The 25740-nt window shown below is 49.6% G+C and overlaps 1 protein-coding gene across 1 annotated transcript; it reads left to right on the forward strand.

The window, feature by feature from the left end:
- The first annotated feature begins 4392 nt into the window (after positions 1-4392).
- On the forward strand, positions 4393-24942 carry LOC114784868 (neurotrypsin). Its single transcript, XM_028970658.1, has 14 exons — positions 4393-4615; positions 5657-5699; positions 9421-9663; positions 9739-9877; positions 10664-10842; positions 11741-11888; positions 13385-13563; positions 13838-13979; positions 16708-16922; positions 18008-18149; positions 18647-18928; positions 19204-19326; positions 19671-19951; positions 24065-24942. The coding sequence occupies exons 1-14, from the start codon at positions 4535-4537 to the stop codon at positions 24391-24393; spliced, it is 2526 nt and encodes an 841-aa protein (XP_028826491.1). The 5' UTR covers positions 4393-4534; the 3' UTR covers positions 24394-24942.
- The last annotated feature ends 798 nt before the right edge of the window (positions 24943-25740 follow it).

Genomic DNA, 25740 nt, shown 5'->3' on the forward strand with positions numbered 1-25740 from the left:
ATTTCTTTAATACTAAAATAATCACGAATAGAGATAAGATTAAAAGCACAACAAATAGCTCCGCCGATAATTCCATGGAAAATAATCTTCAAATAGCTGACCACCTATTAGAACGCTTCAACCTTATTTAATTAAAATTAATTAAATTAATCTCGTCGTCAAATCAATGTACTTGCGCTTTGGATCCGATTCCAATAAGGTTCCGTAAGCAAATAGCACCCGATATTATAAATTCTATCCTCAAAATTGTTAACTCGTCGCTTAGCACCGGCCACGTACCAAGTTCGTTCAAGGTAGCAGTCATTAGACCCCTGATTAAAAAGCCGGATCTTGATCGCAGTCAGCTTTCAAATTATAGACCGATATCCAACCTTCCGTTCATATCAAAAATCTTAGAAAAAGTTGTAGCCCAGCAGCTGAGCGCATACCTAGACTGTAACAATATCCATGAAGTATATCAATCAGGATTTAGACCTCATCCTAGCACTGAGACAGCGCTGGTTAAAGTGGTTAATGACCTGCTGTTGGCCTCTGATCAGGGACGCATCTCGCTGCTTGTCCTGCTTGATCTGAGTGCAGCGTTTGACACTATCGATCACGCTATTCTCCTTGCCAGGTTAGAGAATGTTATCGGGATTAAGGGAACAGCCCTGGTATGGTTCAGATCATATCTGACCATAAACTGGCTGACTACACCATAACCCTGGATAGCCTTTCTATCTCACCGAGTACTGAAGTAAAGGATCTAGGTGTCATCATTGATGCAGGTCTCTCATTCAGTTCGCACGTAGATAATGTCACTAGGATAGCATTCTTTCACCTTAGAAATATTGCTAAAATAAGAAATATCATTTCAATGCATGATGCAGAAAAGTTGGTCCATGCATTTATTACATCAAGGTTAGATTACTGCAACGCATTACTGTCTGGATGCTCTAGTAGGTGCATGAGTAAACTCCAGCTAGTACAGAATGCTGCAGCCAGAGTTCTAACTAGAACCAGGAAATTTGACCACATCACCCCAGTCTTACATTCACTGCACTGGTTACCCATCAAATTTAGGATTGACTACAAAATCCTACTTTTAACCTATAAAGCTCTAAATGGTCTCGCCCCACAGTACCTGAGTGAACTTTTGGTTCCTTACGAACCGCCACGCCCCCTTCGATCAATGGGTGCGGGGGTTACTACTGGTACCAAAAGTACAGAAGGTCACAGCTGGGAGCAGATCCTTCTCCTATAGAGCTCCGCAGTTGTGGAACAGCTTGCCTGTCAGTGTCCGGGACTCAGACACAGTCTCAGTGTTTAAATCCAATCTCAAAACCTCTCTGTTTTCTCTGGCTTTTTGCTAAAGTCCTAGACCCTCATTTCACTTCATCTTGACGCAGTGTCAATTATAAAGTCCAGTTTATCACAGAGTCCCCCTGTTAGACACAGACAAAGTTAAATTCACCAGTTAGGCTGTCCTAGTTAGGGTACCGGGCCACTGTAGCACCAATATACCATTATAACCACATATTTCAGTATCGGTCGTACAGTGCCACCGTCTTCCGCTGCTTCTGTTTGTTTTTCTCCGAGACACGGAATCAGGCGCCCAGACTACTGGCAGACCCCAGTGAAGAGACCTGCAAATAAATCCTGGTTCCTGACAACTGCTTTACAAGGACAAAACATGAAACAAACCAGAGGGTCACCACAGCCACCACCACCATTACAACTACAGCTTCAGGGATCTTCAAATAGACCAGTAACATCATTATGGACAAGTAATCTAGACCATGACACTGACTACATCCTGGACTTCTCCAACCCTACAACTGTAGGACTTATTATTATATCATCCCCAACCCTGCACTGACACCATTTGCAGGCTCACTCTACCCTGGAAGGGGGTCCCTCTCTCTATCACTCCTTCCCAACATTTCTTCCCACCTTTTTTTTCTCTCTCCTAGAGTTTTTTTTTTGTGGAGTTTTTGAAGGGTCAAGTGTGTTGGGGTGTCAACTGTAGGGCCTGTCAAAGCCCATTGAGACATACTGTATGTGATTTTGGGCTATATAAGAAATAAGAAATAAATGTTGTTGTACGTTATTGTCCAATCTTACTAGATTTGGGGTCAAGTGTGTCCCTGATTAGCACTGAATTTAGCATGACTGTTCTTTAATGAAGGATGCTCACGCAGTTAATGGACATATGCTGGACATTCCTGTCATTTTCCAGTTTGGCATGGACTGTCTCTAGCAATATACCTTCACCTTCTCAAATCTCAGCGAGACTGTAGCACCTGTGGAAGTCTACATGAACGACTTTGTTGTCACTGGACACGTGGACATGTGCAACGGCTTCACTGTCAGCCAATGCAACTCCTACAACGACACAAGCTTCTCCCATTTCAGCAGGACAACGAACTGCACTTTCAGCCCTACTGAAGGAAGACATAAAGGAATCCCAAACCACCAAGGTGCCACTGAGGTCCCCTTGATGAAGGTCCCGTCCCCACACACTGCTCCCCGGGCGCCTGTCATGGTGCCCACTGCTCACCAAGGGTGACGGTTAAATACAGAGGACAGGTTTCACCGCGTCACCGTGTGCTGTGCTGCTCACATCTCACAATGACAATCACGTCACTTTCACTTTTTCAGTGATATTTTAGTGCCTCTATATGACACATGGACAAATGCATCATATTAGGACAGGGGACCATCGCCCAGTCAAGCAAGTGTTTGGGGCAGCCAAGCTTTACCGGCCACGTTCCACTCAGCGTTCCACGGAACAGGAAAGGTCTCCCAGGCCTCCCAAACAGGACGCTGCTGCCACCGCTGTCCCCTGCCGTCTCTCCAGCAGCTCTTACCCCTGAATGCCTCTGGCGTCCCAGTTACTGTCCTTCTCCCACTCCGGACCTGCCTGCCGCTATGACCGCCCTGCTCCCTCCGCCAGAGTGGACTGTCTTCTGGGGCGTATTCGACCGCATTCCAACCAAGACACTGTTGGTACCAAATCTGCTTGGGACATTTACATTTACAGCATTTACCAGACGCCCTTATCAAGAGCGACTTACAGTCAGTAGTTACAGGGACAGTCCCCCCCTGAAGACACTCAGGGTTAAGTGTCCTGCTCAGGGACACAATGGTAGTGAGTGGAGTTTGAACCTTGGTCTTCTGGATCATAGACGAGTGTGTTACCTTTTCAGAGTTTGTTTGTTGGTGAAGGTTCAAATCCCACTTACTACCATCGTGTCCCTGAGTGTCTCCAGGGGGGGACTGTCCCTGTACCTACTGATTGTAAGGCTCTCTGGATAAGGACGTCTGGTAAATGCTGGAAATGTAAATGTAAGTTCTTGAAAACTCATCCAATTTCTTTGTTTCTTTACAGCACCATGAAAACTACATTAAAATCCACAGAAACATACACATAACCGTACATTTTACACATAAATCAGAATTACAAATACACATCATGAAAATGATCATATCTCGCTGCGCTCACCAAGGAATGCGAACGTACAGCATGACAATCCATTCCCCTGTTATGTCACACGGGGGCCGAGACCAACTAACCCAGTCAACAACCTGCAGGCCTCATTAATCTAACTCCTCCCACGCAGACCACAGCGCCACCCACAGGACAACACGCACCATTACAAACAGCCCACATTACAGAAAAATATACACGAATACAATAATAATATTCATATTTATATCAAGAAAAAGGTCAAACCCATAAAAGAACAATTGTGGTCCTTTACAATAGGTAAAGTACAGTAGGCCCATTCGGGGCGCGCTGTAGATTGGGGTGTTACACCATTGGCGCTTTATATAAACACGTTCTGGCAATTTCTTTGGGAATTACGTGTGACCCCATCGGCCAGGGGGCGTGTCATCAACCAGGGGGTCAGCAACATTGAAATGTAGGTGAACGGGGTCATCCTCAGGAATAAAATTCTTCGGGGAACTTATTCTCATCGACGCAAGCCTTCAAAAACCCAAAACTATCTGCGACGACTCCCCTGCCCCTGGCTCCCGGACAAATCCTCAAGCGTTCCCTCCTTCCCACTCCATCGTGCCAAGCATGTCGAGCATGTCCACGAGGTCGTCCCCAAACTCATTACAGTAGTTAAAAAATATTTCTTTGGTTGTCTAATTTATGCTAATTAGTCCATTTTAAATGCACGTTATTCTACTGACAGCAGGTCGGAGTTCTTTTTTTCAGAATAATTTCTGACTGGCACGATATGAAGTCAAATAAATCCGTCTGAGGAGACTGGAGACGAATTTCATCGTCCCTGTTGGCAGGATCTATAGAAGAAATGCATCTGAATATTTTTGATGCGTTTTATAATGACGGTGACATCTCCCAGCCGCCCAGTTTTCCCACGCAGCGACGCCCAGTCCTGCGTCTGCGCGTCTGCGTCTGCGCGTCTGCGCGTCTGCGTCTGCGTACGCGGCGGATCGGAGCGCAGAGCTCCGCGCTCGGCGACCATCACGGGACGCAGGCGTCCGCGCCCGGGGCGATGGGCCAGGTGTTCCGCGGGCCAGGATGGATGTGATGGTTCCTCCGTGGGGGATGATCGGCGCGCTGATCGCCGCCTTCTGCTGCGCGCTGCCCGGACGCGCAGAGGTAGGAGATGCCCGGGACCGACGGGAGATGGATGGATGGATGGGTGGAAGGAAGGATAGAGGGATGGATGCATTGATGGATGGACGCATACATGCATGCATGGATGGATTTAGAGAAGCTTGTGAATGTGGCGGACGCGCCTTCTTTACCGTTTTTTGTCGGCGTGGCCGTGCGGCTCCGGGCTCTTTGTTAACCGAACGCGTGATTATTGCATCCAGAACCCCCCCATCCTGCCGAGCACATGGTCCGGAACAAAAGAACCTTCTCAGTCCTGTAAACCAGCAGGAATTTAAACCTGGATCATCTGTCCAGCCTGAGATCACCACGTCACATCTAATAATGAAATGTCACCACCACCACCAGCAGGTCGGTGTCCCGATGGGGAGACCTGGTGGCCGTCGGTTCGTAGGTGCCACCGAGGTCCCCACACGCCGCAGAGGACACGTTCCACGTGTCACTTCACTTTCATGGGGCTCCCTGATCCTGACTTGAAGGTCTTGGTGGTTCACCACCCGGCTCCATCCTCCTGAAGCAGCAGCGCCGGGTCGTAATAAACTGGCCAGGTGGATATAACAGAACAGAATATTCTTTACTCGCCGCACAATAAGAGAATAAATACAAGAAGAAATCAAACATTTATTACTACATAAAACAACATAAAATGCACAAAACCTACAGACGCCTGCAGTTATACACCGTCGTTATATTTCATTCACCGTTCTGCGTTCTGGCCATGTTTTAATACACATCTCACCGGCTCGGCTGCCTGGTGACCTCGCCGGCCGTTAATGGGGGTGGAGAAACGCGGTAACGTGTGAGGTCGTGGCCCCGGGCCCGGTGACTGACTGCAGGTGTTACCGGTCTCACCGCCGGCGCCCATCGGGGCCCATAACTGTCGCCGTAACGCCGACCTCGTGAAGAGCTGATTTCAGGACCACGAAACATGAATGTGGAATAAATAAAACGGTTCGTGGCCTAATCCTGTGTGTGTGTGTGTGTGTGTGTGTGTGTGTGTGTGTGTGTTTCTCCCCTTTCTCCCAGGTGATCGCCGACGACGGCTACTTGAACACGGTGCAGGGTGCAGGTAGGTCGACGCCCACCCGGGGCCCTCGGTGGAAAAAGCGTGAAATCGCCCGGCCCGGTGACGACTCCCGCCGCTTTGATGTCACTTGCGTGAAGGCGGAGAGGCAGCCGGGCCCCTCGCAGCCAATCAGGCGGCGGTAGAAGGATGGGGCGGGTGGAGATTGAGCGGATTTGTGATTTAAAGCTCCGCAGCACCCCCACCCCAGACGCCTCGAAGAAATATTACCAAAACCCGGCACAATACATCAAACGCAGGCCGCGCCGTCACGTGGCCCCGGTTAACTAACCCGTTATAGGAATTCCCTGCGCGTGGAACCTCAGCGCCACCGCCGTCGTGCCGGTTTTTCTGCCGAAACCGTCTTTGTCTTGCCCGTCTGGTTGCGCACATGGGACGTGGTCTTCTGCATTTACAAGTGGCTATCGACCCACCCAGACCTTTCTGCTGGTGTGTAATTATAAAGATGGACTTGAACGATCCTCCCCCTTCTAAAAGGGGGAGGAGCCTGTAGTTTACACCCAGGCGTGGCGCAGACGGTGAGAGTATATTAACAGTAGAGAGAGAGTCTGGTACGGATATCTGCAGATGAACGTTCTCTTCTCTTCTGGTTCCACTGAGGTCATAAAATTGTTCCTCTGCTATGATTTTACAAGATGGTCCCAGTTCAGGACGTGTACCTGCTTTTAACGTGTGACACACACACAGACACACACACACACACACTCCCCACCATGCAGGCCACCACCGAGTGTGTGAACCGTATCAAATATTTATTGTGCCCGGGAAGCGGATTATGCCGAGTGAGAGAATGGCTGTTCCCGTGACGATGGCTGTATCCCGACATCCCAGGGTGCCGTGCTGGTGTTCCGACAAACAGAACATTCCTGATGAAACTGAAACGGAGAATCTAAGGACGGACCTGAATTTATTACTTGCTGTTTATTATTTCATATTTCCTGATCATTGTGGTGCATCCTTTTGTCAGCTCGGTGTTACAGACTGGAAGGAAGAGAAGGTCTCAGAACATCTTCAGTGCTCCATGTTCTAGACTATCCAGTCCCTACTATATAGACTGTGTTGTTCCAAGGATCTTTCATCATGAGGTGATGTGATGATTTCACAAGCCTCCACCTGGGACCCTCAATGCCCCTCAAGTGCTGTGGATGGGGCGTGGCCATCCAGGACAGCACCACACCCATCAGGATCGAACCGTTTCTTCAAACAATGACCCTTCACTACAAAAACCTGAAATCTCTGTCTCTGTGGCTGTGCGATCATCTAATCTCATGACCTTTTTACCAAAAAAACCCCCACCAAACCGATGAAACATCACCCCATCTTAACTTTTACCAGATTATCTCCTCATCCTGTAATGATGGACGTAACCATTAACATTCACCGGATGCCGCACGAGTCCTAGGACACCCAGTCCCACCACCAGACCATGATTTGGAGTCCAACTGCACCAAATTTGAATCCCGGTATGCGAGAGAGTCGCACCCGAGATCCTCTGTCCTATACAGACGTGTCCCTGTCAGGTAATTTCCCAGCGGCTGCGCGAAACTGGGTCCTGGAAGTGGGGCATCACCGCAGACGCAATTCATTACGGCAGGAACCAGTGTTCCGAAAAAAAGGGGCGGGGTCAGTTCCACCAGGTTCCGCAATGTTCCCGAGTTCCTGGCCCTGCTTTTTTCTGGACAGAGGACAGCGGGGCAACAGCGTGGCTCAGGCTGCGGATCCTCCTCCTCAGGCTGAGGAACTGGCCTCCTCGGGTCTCCATCTGTGTGTCGGTGCGGATTTGAGGGGTGGGGCCGTGGCACCATCTGTACCCCGTGTCGCAACATCGTTAATTCATTACCGCCATTACGTCTCGGAGGTTCGCCCCGCCTCCAATTCACTCCCTGGACGCTCCGTCCTCCGCTAATCCGGCTTCTTGTTCTGGACGAATGGGCTTCCTGTCTTCTCGCTCCCGCAGCCTCGAGGTGTGAAGACACATTGCTCGATGGAAGGATGAGGGAGGAGCAGAGATGCCTCCTGGACACTAAGACCCTCCAGGAGAACAGAGGACCTCATCTTGGCCGTTTCTGTCCTGCTCCGATTACTTGGTGGCCTGCAAGAGATTATTGGGACCTTCTGGCCCCGCAGCGGCCATCATTAACGTCTTTTGCGGGGTAGAGACGTCCTCCGACTGTTCGCCTGTCTGTAGGCCCCGCCCGCCCGGGATGGATGCATTTGGAACGTCTAAATCCCGGCTCAGCCGGCGGCGTCTTGGGTCCCTCCTTTGTGCTGATAATTGCTCTCCATACTTTGTTCTCTGCAGGCAGCGTCTTCATGCTTCTGAGCGCCGTTTCTGCAGAATAACCGGCTGTGGCCATATTATTATCCCATAAATTACAGTCATATTACATTGACATAACGTTTTTTTGCGATCTAAAATTCTCGAATATGCAAATATGCATTTTTCAATAGACGGCTTTCGTTTGGGTTCCACCACAACTTTGCATGCGGTACAAAACAGAAACGGGAGTGCGAGCGCGGCGTTGGCGTCAGATCCTGAGAAGCGGCTGTGAGGGTGTGTTTTGTGTGACTTGAGTACAGGCGAAGTTGAACAGCGTTCCCGTCGCCCCGTAGGCTCAGGGAATATCGGCCATCGTATGGAAGAGCGACACGCAACAGGGGGCTGGTAGTAGCCTAGTGGGGTAACACACTCGTCTACGAACCAGAGGACCCAGGTTCAAATCCCACTCACTACCATCGTGTCCCTGAACAGGACACTTAACCCTGAGTGTCTCCAGGGGGGGACTGTCCCTGTAAATACTGGGTGTTAGTAGCCTAGTGGGTAACACACTCGTCTACGAACCAGAGGACCCAGGTTCAAACCCCACTTACTACCATCGTGTCCCTGAGCAGGACACTTAACCCTGAGTGTCTCCAGGGGGGGACTGTCCCTGTAAATACTGGGTGTTAGTAGCCTGGTGGGTAACACACTCGTCTACGAACCAGAAGACCCAGGTTCAAACCCCACGTCCTACCATTGTGTCCCTGAGCAGGACACTTAACCCTGAGTGTCTCCAGGGGGGACTGTCCCTGTAAATACTGGGTGTTAGTAGCCTAGTGGGGTAACATACTCGCCTACGAACCAGAAGACCCAGGTTCGAACCCCACTTACTACCATCGTGTCCCTGAGCAGGACACTTAACCCTGAGTGTCTCCAGGGGAGACTGTCCCTGTAAATACTGGGTGTTAGTAGCCTAGTGGGTAACACACTCGTCTACGAACCAGAAGACCCAGGTTCAAACCCCACTTACTACCATCGTGTCCCTGAGCAGGACACTTAACCCTGAGTGTCTCCAGGGGGGGACTGTCCCTGTAAATACTGGGTGTTAGTAGCCTGGTGGGTAACACACTCGTCTACGAACCAGAAGACCCAGGTTCAAACCCCACGTCCTACCATCGTGTCCCTGAGCAGGACACTTAACCCTGAGTGTCTCCAGGGGGGGACTGTCCCTGTAACTACTGGTTGTAAGTCGCTCTGGTAAATGCCATAATTGTAAATGTAAAACAATAGTTCACCGGCACTTTCATGCAGAACGGTAACACGGAGGTAAAAGCGATTACGTTTGAGTAGGAGTTGCAAAAACGTTGCGGTGAAAACACTAATAATTTGGAGGTCCTGGTAATATCTGATAGTATTTGATAACCCCGTGTTTTCCCTCGTCCGTAGCCCCTCTCTCCTGCTCTGAGGGCTTCACTGAACTTGGCTACTACAATGGCACGGTGTCCCAGACCGACTCCGGCTCGCCCTGCCTGAAGTGGACCGAGTTCCCGGACTACGTCCAGCAGTATCCCGGCCGGGGCCTGGGCGACCACAGCTTCTGCCGCAACCCAGACCGGGAGTCCAACCCGTGGTGCTTCTTCAGGCAGAGCTCGGGCGCCATCGGATGGGCCTACTGCGACTGTCACCAGGGTTGGTTCCAGGCAAAGCAGACATGGTGGCGGCTGAGGGCTTGTCTGACCAGCGCTCCGTGCTCTTCTCTCTCAGGCGCCGCGAGGCTGGCGGGCGGCTCCTCCGCTAGGAGTGGCCGCCTGGAGGTGTACCTGAACGGCCAGTGGGGGGCGGTGTGTGACACGCACTGGACGGACCGCGATGCCAGTGTGGTCTGCAGGCAGCTGAGACTGGGGTACTGCTGATGACGAGGACTTTTTATCTGTTTGTTGCTGCGTGTGTGTGTGAGTGTGAGGTTATAACTGCATGCCTGATGTTGTATGGGAGTTTGTGGGCAGGTGCAGTGTGTGTGTGTGGGAGTGTGTAAGGTTATATCTGCATGCCTGATGTTGTGTATTCTGTGTGAGTAGGTATGTTTGTGTGTGTGTAACCCTGTTGTATGAGTGTGTGTGTGTGTGTGTGTGTGTGAGGTTATATCTGCATGCCTGATGTTGTGTATTCTGTGTGTTTCGTATGAGCAGGTATGTTTGTGTGTGTGTAACACGGTTGTGTGTGTGTGTGTGTGAGTGTGTGTGTGTGTGTGTGTGTGTGTGTTTGTGAGGTTATAACTGCATGCCTGATGTTGTATGGGAGTGTGTGGGCAGATGCAGTGTGTGGGTGTGTGTGTGTGTTTGTGAGGTTATAACTGCATGCCTGATGTTGTATGGGAGTGTGTGGGCAGGTGCAGTGTGTGGGTGTGTGTAAGGTTATATCTGCATGCCTGATGTTGTATGGGAGTGTGTGGGCAGATGCAGTGTGTGGGTGTGTGGGTGTGAGGTTATATCTGCATGCCTGATGTTGTGTATTCTGTGTGAGTAGGTATGTTTGTGTGTGTGTAACACTGTTGTGTGTGTGTGTGTGAGTGTGTGTGTGTTTGTGAGGTTATAACTGCATGCCTGATGTTGTATGGGAGTGTGTGGGCAGGTGCAGTGTGTGTTTGTGTGTGTGTGTGTGTATGACCTCTCACACCTCTCCCCCACAGTGAAATCGGTACGGCCCTGCAACACTCCTACTTCGGCTCCGGCTCCGGTCTCTTCCACTACGAGCGCCTTGGCTGCCGTGGCAACGAGAGGTCCCTGCTCGAGTGCAAGAGCAGGAAGTTTATTACCAGCGACTGTAACCATGGCAGCGAGGCCAGTGTGATATGCGCGCCCCCCGAAGGTCAGGACCCCCGAAACACCCACCTGACTGACAGCGAGGGAACCCTTACACACCATCACATACCTCACACACGACTAACAACCTCACTTTCCCTCTTACTTACATGTACATTTACCGTATTTACCAGACGCCCTTATCCAGAGCACCCTACAGTCAGTATTTACAGGGACAGCCCCCCCCTGGAGACACTCAGGGTTAAGTGTCCTGCTCAGGGACACGATGGTAGTAAGTGGGGTTTGAACCTGGGTCTTCTGGTTCGTAGGCGAGTGTGGTACCCACCAGGCTACTAACACCCCAATACTGCCAGTCTTCTTTTCATTCTGCCGTTACGGTGTAGTGACGTATCGCAATGACAACGTCGCCACTAAATAGTTGATTATTAGTGTTTTATAGTCACGTTGCACTTCAGATGTCCGGAGGGCTTTCGTGTCTACACTTGGCTTTTGCTGTGTCACCGTGTATTGTGCTGCGTCACCACTGCTGCATTACAATGCTGCTGCTGCTGTCACCTTGTAGCACCAGATTCACACCGTGAATAAGGTCACCTGTTCTCGGTGACAGAAGGATGGAAAATGACATTTTATTTGCAGTAATACGTGCTGCTGCTGACAAGCTGCAGTCGCAGATTATTATCGCATGTTGTCTCGAAATAAAATGCTAGTTCGTATATATGAATTCATGCAACCACGCACCATCACAGCGCCGCATGTCCCTGCAATCGCGGCATGTGGGTCAGGGAGAGGCGGGCAGATGGGGAGAATTTGCACCACAGAGCTCCTCACGTTCAGCTGGGATCGAGAAACGGGCCATGAAACCGCGTTTGATGTTTTTTTTCCTCCATGAGCTGGTTTAACGCGCCGTCTGGAGTTCATCCGATGTTGTTGCTGCTCCCCGACAGGCAGCGCCCCGCCCCTCCGTTTGGTGGGTGGAGAGGAAGACTTCGAGGGCCGGGTGGAGGTGTACCATGATGGCAGGTGGGGCACCATCTGTGACGACCAGTGGGATGACATGGATGCAGAGGTGGTCTGCCGGCAGCTGGGGATGGGGTGAGTATGGTCAGTTCTCTGGAGGTCGCATCGCCCAGGTGACCTGCTGCACCACGCCCTGCGAGGCACAAAATCCACAGAACAATCCTGAAGAACGGACATGGTGACGGTCTTTAATAGAGCCACCTTCAATCACCTTAGGAGCGAACAGGAGATAGACCTCATCCCCCATTTGTAAAAGTCCTGCTGGACCGGAGCTGTGTCTGAGGCTTGATTAGAGCCAGCGGAGCTGTAGCTCCTGGAGGGGTAATGAGTCTTCCATCGATGGCCTTGTTATGGCTCTGCAGTATACAGCTGGGATGAGTTTTTACATTTACAGCATTTATCAGACGCCCTTATCCAGAGCGACTTACAATCAGTAGTTACAGGGACAGTCCCCCTGGAGCAACTTAGGGTTAAGTGTCTTGCTCAGGGACACAATGATAGTAAGTGGGATTTGAACCTGGGTTTCCTGGTTCACAGTCTTACCCACTAGGCTACTACCACCCAAAAGCTGATCAACTGGCTGGTTCTTCTAGATATTTCTAGTCTTCGATTCATGGACAATTGTGATCAGTGGGACGTACCACCGATGTAAGTCCCCCACCGAGCCAAACTCATTAAGATTTCAATTAAGAGAGGGGAATTCGTTGTGTCTGTCACTGCGAGTGGGATCTATCGGCAGAATTCCAGCCAAATTGTGACAGAAGATAGAACAATTGAAGCAAAAATGGAACAATGGAACTCACGGTTCCGCACCCCCTAAATCAGGGGTGGCCCAGCGGCCTTTTTAATCCGGCCCATCGAAGATCGGTACACAATCAGGCACGGATAGGGCTGAAGATGTTTGCCAGTAATGTGTGGAATTTAGTGCAAGAAAGACGCGAAAATGGATGCAGAGCAGGTGAAACGGACAAATGAAAGCAATATCTGGGGCGTGAAAAATTTAACCCGTTTCTGACATTAAGCATTTCGTTTCAATAATGTGGCGAGCTTCGACTGAACCTGGAGCAACGCATTCTGGCTGAAACAAGCTGGTGGGCGGAGCCAACAGTACAAACACGCCCACTTTTTACTGACGACCGGCTCTTATTCTCTGCCGGTGCCTGACCGCCCAGCTACACTAAACTGTGTTTAACCAGTAGCTCGGTGCCCCATCTATTCTACCATTTTCAACCATTTCTTTTTCCAGTTACACGTTACACAGGTAACGCTTCTCAGAGGAACGTGCCTCATCGATAAAAAACATTTACGACGTGCTCCACCCCCTCCTGTCAAAAACTGAAGTAAATATGTTATTGGAGCCCTGGGGAATTCTGGGATTGTGGAGCAGCATCTCAGCTCCCTCTTCCATTTGGCTGAAGAATCTGTGAATAATTCATCTCTGTGATATCTTTACAGGCACACGTGCTGCCGTACACTCGACCGCTGTTTAATAATGGACGTCTGTTTTGTGAGTTGTGTGTGCTGCTGTGTGTTTACAGTGTGTGTGTGTGTGTGTGTGTGTGTGTGTTTAGTGGGATCCCCAAGGCCTGGTCGTGGGCCCACTTTGGGCAGGGCAGCGGGCCGATCCTGTTGGATGCGGTGCAGTGTTCGGGGAATGAGCTGTCACTGGCACAGTGTCCCCACAGCGGGTGGGAGGAGCACAACTGTGACCACATGGAGGACGCTGGTGTTTCCTGCAACCCCTACACAGGTCTGACACACACACACACACACACACACAGGGCCAGTGGTGGCCTAGAGGGTAAGGCAGCGGACCCGTAATTGGAAGGTTGCAGGTTCTAATCCTGAACTGCCAGGCTGCCACTGAGGTCCCCTTGATGAAGGTCCCGCCTGTCATGGTGCCCACTGCTGATGGTTAAATTTGTTGTGTGTCACCGTGTGTATCACTTCACGTTCACACACAGAATAAGGTGATGTAGTATAATAATAATAAGGTATCTGAAACAGGAATCTGTGTGTGCTAGACGGCGTGGTGAGGCTGGTCGGTGGTGATAACCCGTGGGAGGGCCGTTTGGAGGTGTACCACTCAGGAGACTGGGGGACAGTGTGTGACGACAGCTGGACGGAGCAGCATGCGCAGGTGGTCTGTCGCCAGCTCGGCTTCAGGTAATTTCATTCATTTTATCTGGACGGAATTCGTCACTTCTGACATCAATTTTTACGAAATGAAAACTATTAAAATGATCATGTATTGACAATTATAACATTTACCAGACGCCCTTATCCAGAACAGGGACAGCTGTCTTGGAGACACTCAGGGTTAAGTGTCTTGCTCAGGGACTGTGGCTTCAGCCCAGCAGCTGGCCTCGTCCTCGCGACGTCTCGTCACCGTCGGTGTCTTTCAGACCTACAGGGAACCACATTAATGCAGCTGCCAAACAGTTCCTTCGAACCATGGATGCCTGATCCATGATTAGAGCCCTGCTGTCAGGCTGATCGGTGCCGGCTGCGGATCTTAATAATCTGGGTACAAGCACAACTCCCCTCCAATCTCCAATTTTGTATAATAAGGTTAAGTTGACCTATTGCTTTTTATCACTTTTATCAAGTTTATTGCTGAAAAACATACCATATTATAAAATGCACTGAAACGACTAATGCAGCCATCCAATTGAAATGGATAAAATAGCTTTAGCCTGTTCGCCATCAGGAATTTCCATCACAATAAAATTCGTACTTCTACATGCTTCCTCAGATGAGGCGGTGATTTCCTGTAAAACGAAATCGTATGTTCTGAGGCAGTTTGTGCAATCGGTACTATAGCAGGTCAATAGCCGCACACTGTAATTAATATTTCCATAAGCAATGGATTTAAACTCAATAAAAGTTATAGGAATGACCGGTTTCTAATGTATTAACTAGTGGTGGGCCGTTATCGGCGTTAACGTGCTGCATTAACGTGAGACTCTTATCGGGCGATAAAAAAAATATCTATTCACAAAGTTGGGTTGGGAGCTGGGTCTATACTACGCAAGCTATTGTGCCGGAGTTAAATGGTTACACTAGATTTATAAGTATATTTCTTCCTTCTTGTGTCTTTTATTTTCTTATTTCCTAAAGACTTTTATTTTGTTTTTGAGACCCGGTTCAGGTCTCTTGGACACATGGCGTGAGCTGAGAGAGGTGCGTGGGGTTCGTGTGCAAAAAGTTATTTCTTTCATTTTAATTTATGTACATATTAGGAATATTTTGCATGTGTGTTATTTTGTGAATATTTTTTTATGTTCTTTTAATACTGTATATTGTAGAGAGAGGTGCAGAAAGACGCGATGTTCTGACGCGATGTTCTGACGCGACCTTGCTTTTTGTACAGAATACACTTTGCACAGAAAATCTCTTGGGTGTCAGCTCATCATTTGTGGTTCAAGAATCGAAATCAAAAAGTTACACAACGCAGAAGAAGAACCACTACACTATGATGACTTTCACCTTGATATTTTAGCGCGGATGTATACCTAGCCGAATTGCACTGTAGGGGGCGAGAACGAGTCTTCGAACTGTGAAATTACCACATCAAACGTGACGTGGTAACATGGATGCAGCTATTTAACTGAATAAACAGTTGGTAAACACAAGTACATTTTATTGAACATAATTTATTTTCATCACCAATTATCATAGTAGAACAGCTTTCTCAAGCAGTTTGTGATGCATTTTGGAAACAGGAGATGAGCCCCTGGTCTAATGCGCCACCTGGCTTGAGAAACCCGTTCTCAAAGACTTACTAGATTAATGTAGATTAATTTAGGTTACTCTAGATTAATTCCAAGATTACAGTGAGATTAATCTAGATTAAGAAAATTAATCTATGCCCACCTCTAATAGTAACCCATTTAGATTACAGTTCATATTGCAGTTACATGCAGATATTGTGTCTGAAATGGTACAATGAGAGAGAGAGAAGAGAAACTCCAGAAAGGAAGCCTGGAGAAGCAGGGGGAGGAGTAGCTGTGAAGAGAACCTCCTTTATACAGGACATTTTCTCTCTCTGCTTTGATGTCCAGAGAGAACCCTCCATACAGTAATACAGCGGTCATGACGTTCATTAACACACCTGCAATCTCCCATCTTACACTAGTCTTTTACGCATGGTCACGTGATTCCATCCACGTGACCGGGAGCAACACGGAGACGAAGTAACGTGACTCCTATAAATTGGCAAGATGGCCACTGCCAGATGCTCAGTCATTGATTGGCATTCGTCAACCCGACTCGGCTCTTTCTCCGCCTCAACCCGTGAGATTGATCCTGATCGTCTTCCTCACCTCTCCACTCTTCCCCCTCACCCTGTCCATTCACCGATTCAACCTAAAACGCGAACAACAACATCCGTGTGGTGTTGCGGCTCACGCCGGCTCGCGTTCGCATATTAAACCGGAGGAAACTTTCCTGCCTCACCGGGGTTTCTCGTTTCGCCCAACACGCGCTCACGTTCTGGTCCCGCGCCGGGACCGCGACACGACACAACACGACAATCATTGATGTAGTTGGAGATGGATGGAGATACAATATGGCATATGTACGAGTGGAAAAACATTGTTCTACTGTTATGGACAATTTCGGTACTTTTTTACTTATAACTTGATTCATTGCATTTTGATTTTATGGACTGGAAAATGACAATAAAGATTAAAAACAAGAATTTCTTCAATTAAGATTTATTACTGAATTCATTACTTACATAACAATGCGATTAATTGTGATTAATCCTGGCCACTTGTGCAAATTATCGCGGATTGTTTCCCAGCAGTAGTAATTATTTTACCTTATTATAGAATTAGTCCTTTAACTCAAAAGATCTCGGGTCATCGCTGTGTGGGCGTCTCCTCTGTAGGGGCAGCAGCGAGGTGGCGGCGGCGGGCACGTTCGGCGAGGGCAACGGCCTGATCCTGCTGGACGATGTGCAATGCGAGGGGACGGAGCGCTCGCTGCTGGACTGCAGTCACGCCGTGTGGGGACGCCATGACTGCTCCCACAGCGAGGACGTGGCCGTGCGCTGCCAGAGGGGCATCAACGCCAACGAGGTGCCCGTCCTGCTGCCCGTCACAGGTACTGTAGCGTGGCTGTGTGTTTGTGTCTTTTTGTGTGTGTAGTTTTGTATGCTTTGTGTGTGTAGTTTTGTGTGTTTTTGTGTTTGTAGTTTTGTGTGTTTTTGTGAGTGTGTAGTTTTGTGTGTTTTTGTGTATGTGTGTAGTTTGGTGTGTAGTTTTGTGTGTTTTTGTGAGTGTGTAGTTTTGTGTGTTTTTGTGTGTGTGTAGTTTTGTGTGTGTTTGTGTTTTTGTGTGTGTATAGTTTTGTGTGTGTAGTTTTGTGTGTTTTTGTGTGTGTGTAGTTTTGTGTATGTGTGTAGTTTGGTGTGTAGTTTTGTGTGTTTTTGTGAGTGTGTAGTTTTGTGTGTTTTTGTGTTTGTGTGTGTTATAGTTTTGTGTGTAGTTTTGTGTGTGTGTCGTTTTGTGTGTTTTTTTGTGTGGTGTGTGTAGTTTTTGTTTTTGGGTGGGGGGTGTGTAGTTTTGTGTGTTGTTGGTGTGTGTGGTAGTGTCGTTGTGTTGTGTGGTGTGTAGTTTCCGTTGCGTCAGTTTGGTTGTGTTTTATTGTGTGTGTGTGGTAGTTTTGGTGTGTTTGGGGGGAGTGGTGTAGTGTCGTGTGTTATGGGTGTGGTATTTTGTGTGGTAGTTTTGTGTGGTTTTGTGTGTGGGTGAGTTTTGTGTGTGTGTGGTGTGTGTGTTTTGTGTGTTTTTGTGTGTGTGTGTAGTTTTGTGTGTTTTGTGTGTGTGTAGTTTTGTGTGTTTTTGTGTGTGTAGTTTCGTGTGTTTAGTTTTGTTTTTTTGTGTGTGTGTGTAGTTTTGTGTTTGCAGTTTCGTGTGTGTAGTTTTGTGTGTTTTTGTGTGTGTGTGTAGTTTTGTGTGTGTTATCTGTGCCCCTTTAACTCTCTGCTGGGAGGTTAAAGTGCACGGCTGTTTGATGGCGTGTTGCGCAGCAGCGTTTGTGTGCGTTCGCATGTCCTCCTGATCTGATTGGACGGCTGCTGTCGCCGCCCTGCTGGTTTTACTGTGACGTGCTGCCGTGGGAGAAACGATGAGCGAGAAGCCGCGGAGGTCACGTGGAGGTCATGACGCCGTGCCTCCGTGTTTCAGGCCCACCGGTGCGTCTGATGGCGGGAGAGGACCAGAAGGAGGGCAGGGTGGAGATCTTCCTCCACGGCGAGTGGGGCAGCATCTGCGACGACGGCTGGAACGATGTCAACGCCGCCGTGGTCTGCAAACAGCTGGGCTTCTCGTGAGCGGCCGTCTTAATATATTCATTTACATTAATAAACATTTTCAATTCTAGGTGGAGAGTTTTCAGCCAATCAGAACGCAGCGTACCACCACGTGTGAGAATAATTAATAGAGGGATTATTATTATGTACATTATGAGGGATTATTATTACGTACATTTTACATTTATGGCGTTCGGCAGATGTCCTGGTCCAACGTGCTTCTGGGTCTCCAGCAGCGAAGTAATCAGGTTACCGGTTCAAATGAAGTGAAGTGATGGTCACTGATTGGCACCTTCTGATTACGGGCCACCCCGCCCCACCCGAGGTCCCCACACACTGCTCCCCTCGTACCTTCTGCGGTGGAGGGACCGGGCGAGCAGTGCTGGAGGTGCGACGTGATGTGGGCGGGGCAGCTACTGCCGGCCGGTACTCAGAGGTTCTCGAGGTGAAGATGTGGGCTGGTGATGGTGGGTGGATGCCGGTGTTGAAGCCATTATTCCCCTTCTTCTCCCAGTGGGCCGTCTAAAGCCCGACCCGTGGGCTTCTTCGGCCCGGGGAAAGGTCCCGTCCACCTGAGCCGAGTCCGGTGCACGGGCAAGGAGATCTCCCTGCACGAGTGTCCGGCCAAGGGGGCGGAGAGCCACGCGTGCCAGCATGGCGAGGACGCGGGTGTAGCGTGCGACCACAGCGCCGAGCCCGCGGCCGACGTGGCCGTGGTGGGGACGCACACCTGTGGCCTGAGGAGCATCCCGGGGCGGCGCAGCAAGAGGATCATCGGCGGACACGAGTCCAGCAGGTGAACAAACGTTCCTCTAACGTTCCTGGAACGTTGCTGCCCTGGTCACGGTGCTTTGTATAGAGGGGACACTGTTGTACCTCCAAACCAGGATGTTCCTGTAAATGTCGGGTCTCTGGTGGCTGAACATGAACCTGACATGACTGACAGGTGGCAGTTGTTGCACTCGTCATTATACAGTGTCCCCAAAAATATCTTCCAGGCTGCAGAAAGTGCAGCGCGGTGTTGTGAGCTGTGTGTGTGTGTGTGTGTGTGTGTGTGTGTGTGTTTTGCAGGGGAGACTGGCCCTGGCAGGCGTCGCTGTGGCTCAGGTCCCAGTCTAAAGGCAGCTACCCGCTGTGCGGTGCCACCCTCATCAACGCCTGCTGGGTGCTGACCGCGGCGCACTGCTTCAGGAAGTGAGTGCTGACACCTGCTGGCGGCGCGTGGAACCGCAGCGGCCGCTTCAATTACATTTACGCCATTTACCAGACGTCCTTATCCAGAGCGACTTACAGGCAGTAGTTACAGGGACAGCCCCCCGGAGACACTAAGGGTCAAGTGTCCTGCTCAGGGACACGATGGTAGTAAGTGGGGTTTGACCCTGGGTCTTCTGGTTCATAGGCGAGTGTGCACCACGATAGAGGTGAACCGTACATGTGACACCCCGTTACTGGTGAGGTTTTAGGACGTACACGGTCGTAGCAGCAGACCTGTGAAGGTCCTCCTCCACTTTGAACCCTGAACGTTCTGTCTGCCTCAGGTTCGGCGACGACCCCTCGAGGTACCTGGTGCGGCTGGGCGACCACCACGCCGCGGAGCGGGACGATTTTGAGCGCAGCCTCTCCCCCGAGCACGTCGTTGTGCACAGCAAGTACAGCAGCCAGAGCTGGGAGCACGACGTGGCGCTGATTCGCCTCCGGGGGTCGGAGGGCAAGTGCGTGGCCTTCAACCCCCACACCAACTCCGTCTGCCTGCCCGCTCAGGGCAGCAAGTGGGGCAAGAGGCCCGCCTCCTGCGTCATCACCGGGTGGGGCGTGTCAGGTAACCGCCTCTCCGGATGACCTTCTGGTTCTCCTGAAATGTGTGTTTCTGGTGGCCGGATTAAATTGTAGTCTTTTTAGTCCAGCTGTCATTTTAGTCTTTATTAGTCTTGGTGACGTCCAGATTCATTTTAGTCTTTATTAGTCTTGGTCACGTCCAGCTGTCATTTTAGTCTTTATTAGTCTTGGTCACGTCCAGTTTAATTTTAGTCTAGTTTAAGTCGACTGAAAGTCTGAGCATTTAGTTTAGTTTTAGTCAATGAAAATTGTATTTTAGTCTCTTTTTTAAAATATTAATCTAATTCTATTTAACACAGTCAATATAGTATTGAGTAGAACAGACAAAAACCCACTTCATAATTAAAACAAGGTTATCTTTTATAATATTACTGTTGCCTTATAGATTTGCCGCGTTTCTCCACGTTCTGTTTTCTTCTCCGCTTCGTCGTTTCCTCGCCCCACGAGAACTCTGAAATCTCAATAACGTGCGAGCAGGAACTGCGGAAGTGACGTCATCAGAAAAACAGTAACACGGTTACACACGAGAGGAAATAACGGAAATGTAAACCACATTTAGTCTCGTTTTTACGCAACAATATTAGACCCAAATCTGAGATTCTGATCTTTCTGAGCAACAAGTCCCCTCAGCAGAACCTCTCAGTTCAGCTCGGCTCGCTACGGTTAACACCCACGGCGTCTGCAAAAAGCCTCGGAGTTTGGATTGACGACAAAGTCTGAACCATCACGATGCTGCGATCTCCAGATCCTGCAGGTTCACTCTCTACAACAAGATTAGACCTTTCCTTCCACAACAGGCTACGCAGCTCCTCGTCAAGGCAGCGGTCATCTCCAAACTGGACTATTGTAACTCTCTCCTGGCTGGAGCCTCTGCAGTCACCATAAAACACCTCCAGATGGTCCAAAATATGGCAGCCCGTCTCATCTTCAACCAGCTGAAACACACCCACGTCCCGCCTCTTCTCACCTCTGTCCACCGGCTCCCGGTAGCTGCTCGCATCGAGTTTAAGTCCTTGATGTTGCCTACAGGGCTGTAAATGGAAGTTCTCCCTCTTACACCAACACACTACTAGCCAGATACACTCCTGCACGCCCTCTCAGATCTACACACGAAACCAGACTAAAAATTCCCTCCAATCCCAGTCAACTCTGTTCTCCTTCATTGTCCCTGGCTGGTGGGACAACTTGTCCTGCTCCATTCGACTAGCCGAGACTACCAACACCTTTAAGAAGCAGCTGAAAACCCACTTGTTTAAAAAGTATTTCAATAGAGTCTAATACTGACACACACACATGTACACACACACTCACAAAAAAAAAAGTTCGTCTGGCACTTAACAATCCCCAGCATGTTCTATTCCTGACAAGTTCGACCTCATCAGGACTCATAGTTTTTTAACTCAAAATCTATAGAAACCGAACGAGAATTGCTGGTGTCTTCCTTTGTAAAGTAAAGTAAAGTAAAGTAAAGTAAAGTAAAGTAAAGTAAAGTAAAGTAAAGTAAAGTAAAGTAAAGTAAAGTAAAGTAAAGTTAAAGTTAAAGTAAAAAGTAAAGTAAAAGAAAAGTAAAGTAAAAGTAAAAAAAACTCCAGGACAGGTTCCAACACACAGACTGGAGTATGTTTGCTTCACAGGCCACCTGTGGCTCTCACACGGACATCAACATCTACACCTCCTCTGTTCTGAACTACATTAACACCACCATAGACACGGTTACTACTCAGAAACAGATCACCACATACCCTAATCAGAAGCCTTGGATGAACAAGGAGGTGCGTCTCCTGCTGAAGGCACGCAACAATGCCTTCAGATCGGGTGATGCACAGGCCTACGGCATTTCCAGGGCGAACCTGAAGAGGGGCATTAAAAAGGCCAAGCACTGCTACAAACTAAAGCTAGAGGAATACTTCTCCAATGCTGATCCTCGACGCTTGTGGCAGGGCATTCAGGCCATTACAAACTATAAACCCAGCAACTCAGCCCCCACAACCACAAATGTCCTCTTTCTGAATGAGCTCAACGACTTTTATGCTCGCTTTGAAAGAGACAACAAGCAACCTGCTGTCAAGATCCCCTCATCTACCGACCACTCGCCCATCACATTCACCTCCTCAGATGTTTGCACTGCACTGAGTCGGATCAACGCGCGCAGGGCTGCTGGACCAGACGGCATCCCGGGGCGCGTACTTAGAGCATGTGCAGAGCAGCTCGCTGGCGTATTCACGGATATTTTTAACATGTCTCTCGCCCAAGCAGCTGTTCCAACATGCCTCAAATCCACCTCCATTGTACCAGTGCCGAAACATTCTAGCCCAACATGCCTGAATGACTACCGCCCTGTAGCACTCACACCCATAATCATGAAGTGCTTTGAGCGGTTAGTCCTGGCACATCTGAGGGACTTTCTCCCACCAACTCTGGACCCACACCAGTTTGCGTACCGTAGCAATAGGAGCACAGAGGATGCAGTCTCCATAGCGCTGCACTCTGTACTCACACACCTGGACAAGCAAAACACATATGCACGGATGCTGTTTGTTGATTTCAGCTCAGCATTTAACACTGACATCCCCTCTAAGCTAATCTCTAAACTTAGAGCCCTGGACATCAACACCTCACTTTGCAACTGGATTATGGACTTTCTGACCAGCAGACCACAGCATGTAAGGTCAGGCCACATCCGCTCCACTACTGTCACGCTCAACACTGGTGTACCACAGGGCTGTGTGCTGAGCCCCTTCCTCTACTCCCTCTTCACCCATGACTGCCGACCTATGTATGGATCAAACTCCGTTATTAAGTTTGCAGATGACACCACGGTGATAGGTCTCATCGACAACAACGATGAGACTGCCTACAAGGAGGAGGTCCAGCATCTGGCCACTTGGTGCACAGAAAATAATCTTCTCCTAAACACCACCAAGACCAAGGAGCTCATTGTGGACTTCAGGAGGGAGAGAAGAGGCTCGCATGATCCCATCCACATCAATGGGATGACTGTGGAGCCTGTTACATCCTTCAAGTTCCTGGGGACCCACATCTCAGAGGACCTGTCCGGGAGCATTAACACCTCCAGCCTGGTCAAGAAGGCTCACCAGCGCCTCTTCTTCTGGAGAACATTAAAAAAGAACCAGCTACCCACTTCCATCCTGGTGAACTTCTACCGCTCTACAATAGAGAGCATCCTAACCAGCTGTCTCACAGTGTGGTATGGAAGCTGCACTGTTGCTGAGCGTAAGGCGATGCAGCGGGTGGTGAAAACTGCCCAGCGCATCACAGGGACTCCACTTCCATCCATTGAGGAAATCCAGAGGAAGCACTGCCTGCGTCGCGCTCACAGTATTCTTAAGGACTCCTCCCACCCGGCCCACAAACTGTTCTCTCTCCTGCCTTCAGGCAGACGCTTCAGGCTACCACGGACAAGAACCAGCAGACTTAGGAACAGCTTTTTTCCCAGAGCTGTTTCCTTGCTGAACTCCTCTGCCCCCCCCCATACACTCCTGATAATCACTGTACTGTACTACTCCTGCACATATCACTTTATGTATATATATATATAACTTATTTGAACTGTATCCTGCACTTGCTGCTTATTGCACTTCTGGTTAGACCTAAACTACATTTCGTTGCCCTGTACTTGTACATGTGTAATGACAATAATCTAATCTAATCTAAAAAAGTAAAGTAAAACTAAAAGTGAAGTAAAGTAAAGTAGATGTAAAGTAAAGTTGAAGTGAAGAGTAAAGTAAAGTAGATGTAAAGTAGGATTTTTTTTATAGTTATCGTTGTAATAATAATAATAATAATAAAGTGAAGTGATTGTCACATGTGATACACAGCAGCACAGCACACGATGCACACAGTGAAATTTGTCCTCTGCATTTAACCATCACCCTGAGTGAGCAGTGGGCAGCCATGACAAGCGCCCGGGGAGCAGTGTGTGGGGACGGTGCTTTGCTCAGTGGGACCTCAGTGGCACCTTGGCGGATCGGGAATCGAACCTGCAACCTTCTGATTACGGGGCCGCTTCCTTAACCGCTAGGCCACCACTGACCCGTATGGAAGTTCACCACGGTCTCTCTCTCTCTCTCTGCAGATTCGGACCGGTCCGGGTTCCTGCAGCAGGCCCGGGTTCCGCTGCTGCCCAGCTGGCGCTGCAAGAAGCGCTACAGCCAGCACTTCAGCAGCCACAGCATGCTCTGCGCCGGCGGCCTGTCCGAGCGTCGCCGCGCCGACAGCTGCCAGGGCGACAGCGGCGGGCCCCTGGTGTGCCAGGGCGAGGCCGAGCGCTGGGTTCTCGCCGGGGTCATCTCCTGGGGTCGCGGCTGCGGCGACCCCTCGTCCCCCGGCGTCTACGCCCGCGTCAGCCGCTACCTGCCGTGGATCGAACACGTCACTCGCAGCACGGCGCCGCTGCAGGCGTGACCTCCGTCCCCCGGCCACCGTGCATGTTCCCGTCCTTACCGCCGACGAAAAGCCATTACCGTGCCGCAGCTCGGGCCTTCAGCATGGTAGAGAACGGCATGATGGGAACTGGTGCTTTACCCCCCCCCCCCCCTCTCTCTCTCTCTCGTTTTCAGTAGAAGCGGCCCGCCGGCGCGGCGCGGCGGCCTGTGTTGTAGTTGCAGAGTAGCTGTGTTCGGTGTTTGAATATTGCCAGACGATGGCGCGTTACTTTTAAGTCATTTTAAGATGATCAGCGCCGCATATCGAGCCACGACGTTGCCAGGTTGGTTGAAGCGACTGACCTTCTGTACGAACATGGGGGTGGAGGTAAAAAGCGGCCAGCAGGCGGCGCCACCGGGCCGCTGCAGTCCGGCCTCTTGTTCACATGATGTAAATATCCGGGCTCTCCAGGATGGACGGAGTTGCATGTCGTGTCCACGTTCGTGCGGTTTGCCGTGTCTGTAAAATACCGCTTCTTCATGTGTTCCGTGTGGATTCAAGTGCCGAAATAAATCCGTTTTCTCGTCACTTGCTGCCTTGGCGTTCTGTGTGTGAGGTGGTGATGGAGAATGTGCTTAATTGTGGGATTATGTGCATTCATTGATGATGATGAAGATGAGATTCCCAGACAGGTAGCAACAGAAATGAACGTATGAATCTGGTCTCTGTGTCCATTCCAAATTCTGCACCACTCGTCACCTGGAAATGTCACCACACGGGTTTATGATGAATATGGACATTTGCATGTAAGATAAATAGCGTTTAAAACCACCGAAACCTCACTTGTTTGAGGTCAAATTGCACGTGTAGAAATAGTGTGACCTGTCCTACTTCCTGGGACATTTTCATCTGTCCACCCTCGTGTCTTTACTCTGTACTGACACACGTGCACATCCCTCCCGGAGAGTGATCTTCATCTTCCAGGTACTTTGGGGTCTTCTTCCTTTTTAAGAATGTTCCAGACAGTTTTTTTTTGTCACGTGTAGTTATAGCGGAAACACAGCGCTGTGCGTAGTTAAATACATTCAAAATAGGAAATAAATATGACAGACTCATCAATGAATTTAACAGCTGATCAGGCCATGTTCTGGAGCCCGTGGTCACTCATGATCTCTTGTCACCATCGCCGTGGCGACATGGTGCATCCTCCTCCCTTCTCCAGTCTCTTCTTTCACACTTCCTCCCGCTCCATCGTCAAGACATAATACTTATTCATGTGAATACAAAGACGCCCTCATCCAGAGCGCCTTACAGTCAGTAGTTACAGGGACAGTCCCCCACTGGAGACACTCGGGGTCAAGAGTCATCATCTCACAACATTTCCTT

Source organism: Denticeps clupeoides, chromosome 2 (genome assembly GCF_900700375.1).
Source record: "Denticeps clupeoides chromosome 2, fDenClu1.1, whole genome shotgun sequence".
In the NCBI taxonomy this organism is placed as follows: domain Eukaryota; kingdom Metazoa; phylum Chordata; class Actinopteri; order Clupeiformes; family Denticipitidae; genus Denticeps; species Denticeps clupeoides.